Source organism: Atta colombica, unplaced genomic scaffold, assembly GCF_001594045.1.
Source record: "Atta colombica isolate Treedump-2 unplaced genomic scaffold, Acol1.0 scaffold135, whole genome shotgun sequence".
Lineage (NCBI taxonomy): Eukaryota > Metazoa > Arthropoda > Insecta > Hymenoptera > Formicidae > Atta > Atta colombica.
The window spans coordinates 22,965-28,568 of NW_017259223.1; the positions used below are offsets into that span (position 1 = coordinate 22,965).

General features: G+C 31.5%; 1 protein-coding gene across 5 annotated transcripts in view; it reads right to left on the reverse strand.

Annotated features, from left to right (window-relative positions):
* Nucleotides 1-1,385: 1,385 nt before the first annotated feature.
* The window catches only part of LOC108684550 (probable E3 ubiquitin-protein ligase makorin-1), a 9,534-nt gene continuing 5,315 nt past the window's right edge, over nucleotides 1,386-5,604 (reverse strand). For 4 of the 5 annotated variants that reach the window (XM_018188940.1, XM_018188935.1, XM_018188937.1 and 1 more), the window contains one exon: nucleotides 5,240-5,549. In XM_018188940.1, coding sequence (XP_018044429.1) covers nucleotides 5,421-5,549 — 129 coding nt within the window. In that variant the 3' untranslated portion in view covers nucleotides 5,240-5,420. Of the gene's footprint in view, nucleotides 3,132-5,239; nucleotides 5,550-5,604 lie in introns of those variants that run through there. The other variant, XM_018188939.1, reaches the window with a different exon arrangement.

Here is a 5,604-nt window from a genome sequence, read left to right on the forward strand (position 1 = left end):
AAAGCTAACGGACATGTGAAATTGACGGCTTGGCGAACCGACAGCGGGAATAAAGGGGAAATGTGTACGGAAAAAGATTTTTCTGAAGCAGCTAAAAATTTAGCTACAGATTTGAAAATACAGATTTGAAAATATTGAGTTGTTTCTATAGATTTTTCAGTAAGTGACGTTCAAAAATCCAAAAATTCTAGAGAGTAATTATAAAATTATTCAAAAGATAGAATATTGTGAAACAAAATTGTTAATATATTAAAATTATTTTTTGCTAAAAATATTTTTCATTCGAATTTGACTTAAAACTTCACACGAACTTTGTGGACAACTCAGCAAAATTGTTGGAGCAAAATAATTAATATAGCACGGGGATCATTTCAGTAATATTGCAACAACATTGAAAATCATGCTGCAAGCTTCTGTACTGTATGAATGTAAGGGATGTTCGAGAATGTTAAAGTTTTTTGCAACGTTATTCGTCATGCTTAAACATCTTACATAATTGTTTCGACAGTCCAACAAAATTATTTTCAGATCTAGCTAAATTTTCTGGTACTTCGTATTCGTACTTCTTTTTGTGTGCTGATGTAGATAAAGTGCAATAAGACAGTTCGCCAAAAATTCCCGCATTTTGTAGTGATAGACATCCTGATATACGCCAAAATTTGTTTTACATATAATCGATATATGAATTACTCGATCACACTCCTCCTTCTCCCCCTCGTTCTTCTAGGAAGTAATTATTCTTGTATCTACTAGAAGCAAGTGTTTTTTTTTCATAAGTTTTTTTATCATAAGTTTCGCGAGCGATCGTATACAATATTTTGCGAGAGCTCATTCGCTCTCGAGAATTAACGTTTTTACATCTATCTGACATGCTTTAATTGGACGTCATCGGAAAACCGTTGAACACATTCGGATAATTTTGCAATTATATTTTGCCCGCGATAATGCGATACACAATGCAAAACAAACCTGTCACAGCGACAGCTTCGCAACCGCATTATCAATTAGATTTAAGAAAAGTACAAAAAAGGAAAGAACTCCTAGGCAAAGGGAGAGAGAGACTCATTCTTTCTTATTATATATATAATAGAATTAATTTCCTTGATTAATAGAATTATTTTCCCTTACACGGAAAGAATTTTTTCTCAAAATTTACCTTAAAAATATGATAGTTATGGTACAATACAATATTTTAAAGATTTTTACCATGCACTACAGTAAAATTAATTGAACTTATTTTATATTTTATTGTAGTTTTTTTTATTAGTGAGTGAGAGAGAAGAGAGATTTACATAAAATTCTTCGAAATACAATGTCCCATGTCCCATGATTATCATATTTTTAGAATAAATTTTAAAAGAATTTCTTTCCGTATACAAATTGCTTTTTTTACATGTAAAAAGGATGGTATAAGATAATGCGAATGTTCGCAATTTGTTTTCGCATTATGCAGTGAAAACACAGTTTGCTTCATCTACGTATTATTTATTGGCTAAAAAAACATTCACAATAATCTAAGATCTATTAAAGACGTAAGAAACAAGCTGTGGCACAACAATGTTTTCAACGTCGATTTTACCTTTTCATGGTGGTGCGCTATCTAACAAATATAAGATTTTTAATCGTATATCTTATTATATCCGCTTTATAGAGCCTTTATTACATAACGTAGTTCGACGCGACAAGTTACAAAAATATAAGGTTTAATTACGTATAGAAATTTAGTGTGATATCAACAAATTACCTCCCTTAAAAAAGAAAAGATTTAAGTGTAACTCTTCTTTCTTAACTCGCAAGACTCTTTGAGCGTTTCCGGCACACACGATAAAATACACGTTTAACACGCTGAATAAAAATAAATAATACGCTGAAAAATAAAATGGTACAATCGGCACAACGTTATTTCTAAAGAATCGCACTCCGTAAGAGCCGAAAGAAAAAAAAATAGAAAGATTATTAGAGACGCTTGATCTCAACTTATATGAATGAATTACGTAACAATCTGTAAGGCGTATTTAAGTTGTTAAAGGGAAAAAGAATACTTGTCACTACGCAATAAAGTATTCAATGCAGGTACGTTTAGTACAATTAATTCACATTAATGCACACTTGCGGTAGAATCTTGGCGATTGAATTCTGCACGCAGAGACATAACGCACGCGGTTGTTCCATAAATTCTATATAATTTCTAAACTAGTTTAATGAAACCATCCTGAGAATAGGATTGAAGTTATTAAGAATATCGTTCTAACGTTCGCTATTTCGTTCGAATAATAATGAATGAATCAGTAAATCGGCCATCCCTTACTCTCTTTGCGTTGACAAAACAAAAAATCACACAGTGGAACCTCGATTTTAGAATCACTATGTACTATGTATTATGTACGCGAGTGAACTCCAAAGTTAACTCCGAAAATGCATCGCCAAAATCAAGGCAAATTGCGCTGAATGTCGTTAAACGACTTGATAGATATCAACTGCTAATTTTATATCCTTTCGCGTTTCATGCATTTAGAGCATAATAATGCAGTAAACGCATCGCGCTTAACTCAAGATAAATAAAAATGGTAGTGACGACAAATACGTGCAACGATCAACGCAATTAACTTTCCTCCTACAACGGCGATATGTATACTGGTACTAAACGTGCTAACATTAAAGACGTTTTTCCATCGTAAATTCATTATCATTCACAAAATTATTACCGACTTAAAAATTCTCAATCGACTCACCGATCGTACATTCCGCTATCTTACAATCCAATATCGCTTAAGCGTTTTATTTTTGTTTCCCTCATCGGGAAATTTGTAATTGTTAAAGAAAGTAGCTCGAAAAATAGCCGCTTGAAACGCACAGCGTATCATAGAAAGTTTCTATTATACATTACCGGTAACAATATAAAGCGTTTTATTCTAACAATTGTCGATAAAATTAACAATATAGAAATTCTATGGGAAATATATAAACGATATTCTCATGGCATAGCGAAAGTTCGAGCCGATAAAACGCTTTATCGAGGCGGATTAAGAAACTGACCTTATAATAGCGCAATGAATGATATATTACTCTATAATCACATAGCTTTTGAAAGGCAGTACCGACGGTTCTCTGTTGTAAAAGCTGGTCACTTCCTATCATGAATACGAATCAGATTGTAAGTGCGAGCAAGAACTATATGTAGAACAATGTAATTATTTGTCATAAATATATTGCGAAAAGATCATTCATAGCGAAAGGTTAAAAAAAATGACATCACACGGAATATTCAATGCTAGAAGATGAATATCGTATCTCTTTGGTGTATTATATTTTTACGTATGTATCATCTCGTCAGTTTTACACAAAAGAATTCTATGCCCTTCAAAGCGTAATTATCATGGTTCTATATCGAGAGAACGGTTGTCGGAACGAGTTGCTATTATTAGTAAATCGATAAAATGTAAAAACGATCGACGATGATTCCCAGCATGGCTCTGTCGTGGGTCCAACTCCGTCGTGCGTACTTCTACTGTTCTTTTTTTTTAATCTCCAGTCTACAAATGCACACTTCTCACAAAGCTTCTTTTTATTACATTTGTTGTTATTCGTCCCGCATATATGCTATCCATAGTCTCGTCTTTTTCTCACAAATTTTTTTTTCATATTCGTACTTCTCATTCGCACATTTACGCACACGCACACAAATACCGCACATCAATACGCTCACATTCTTACACATGCATCACATTCACTTTGCACACTTGTTCTTAAAGGAATATCCATTACTCACGAGTAACGCTAAACAACTGTATAATAATTTAAAGAAATGTATTGTATATATGTATAAAGATTCGCGGAGCCATAGCAAGAGGTAGGACGACAGTAGATCGTACCTTCGATATGAACTAGTGATAAATTGAACTAACAATGCACACTGATCACACAAGTAATAAATCGTTGTCCAGTTCTTCTATTTTATATGTGAATAGTAAGTATTATGAATCCTCGTATTATAATTAAATCTGTTTTGTAATTGCAATAGTGATAGTTTATAAAGATTTTATTGAATGCAATGTGCATTTTTTATAGCACTGTTGCGTCAGAATTATATTTATGAACAACACACAACTGATTTTATTTATCCTTCACATCAAGCGCAATATTACATTGCAATCACAAAACATGCTCACTGTATATATATATATATATAGATATTTATTACAAATACAAATAAAGCCCAGTAAAATCGATTTAGATGTAATTTGCATTGTTGAAAATTTTGTTTAAATCCCATATTAGCACATTCTTCATAGTTTTTACATGTTGATTAAGTACGCACAATAATGTAACATTGGATGACAAATATTTATTGAAATTATAAAATAGAGTAAATCTAATCTATTTGCTTTAAATGAAAAGAAGTCTTAATCAAAAAAAGCTACAATTAAACTACTCTTCAACTATTTTGATATACCTTTCTTATAAAAAAGAGCAAAAAAGAATGACTTTTTTTTTATATTTCACTGATTGATAATCAACTAAAATTCTAGTTATGCATTGATTTACTTATTCTACAATGCGATTTAATGTATAGACGTATTCCAGATCATGCAGTGTGATATCAATAATAATTAGTATTGAGAAAAACGGATATATTACTCTACGAGGAAACAAACATCGGAAAAATATCGATCTATTCACTGATAAAATTTGGACCACTGAATTAATAGTGCTGGAACAATCAGTTAGTAGAGCATTGGTCAAGTTACACAAAAGTGACTTCAAAGTTGCATATTCAAGGAAATTTTTACTGTCCATATTTCCTGCCTTTTATTTTTTTGTGCTCGACCGCAATAATTAATTCTTGAAATATAATTCTTGAAATTGTGGATCTCGTAATTATTTATACACAAGTATACAGTTACCATTAAAATAGTAAAGAACATATTCTTTTTGTAGACAATATTTAAAAGATTTATTTCTGTGGTGTTGAAAATAATAGTTATTAAAATGTCACTTTATATTTATTCTATTAAATTGTTAATACAATTTTTCTATTGTTGCGCGCGGATAGACATTTTAATAACTATTATCATCTTATGTAGAAATAAAAAACTTATCTATTAAATATTATCTATGAAAGAAAGAAAAGAAAGCGTTTTGACTATTTTGACGGTAAACAACTAAATAGTTTTTTTTTATATAAATTATCATTTTAGGAAAATGCGCATGTTTTTCTTGTTTTCTATTTTTTCTTCTACGTAACTAGAACGTCTTCGAATTATAATAATTCAAATTATTTGCTAATTATCTAGTAATTTTCTTAGTCGCTAAAGCCGCGCATAAGTGATAAAGGAAGTAGGTATCGACATAGAGCAACAGAGTAGCATGATAACAGTGGTATCAAGGCAGTTTTGTGTCGGTCGACTAGTTTTGCTCGTCTAATCGAACGACAGTTCATAATCGGACCAATCGGAATCGTCGGAATCTGAGAAGAAAGGGATATCTTCTAAATCAAGATACATCCAACGATCGTCCCTTTCATCGAAGAAATCCCACAAGATTAGTTGCTGTAAATAGTGCAAAACCGCTCTTTCACGTTCTGCGTATGTATATATATATATA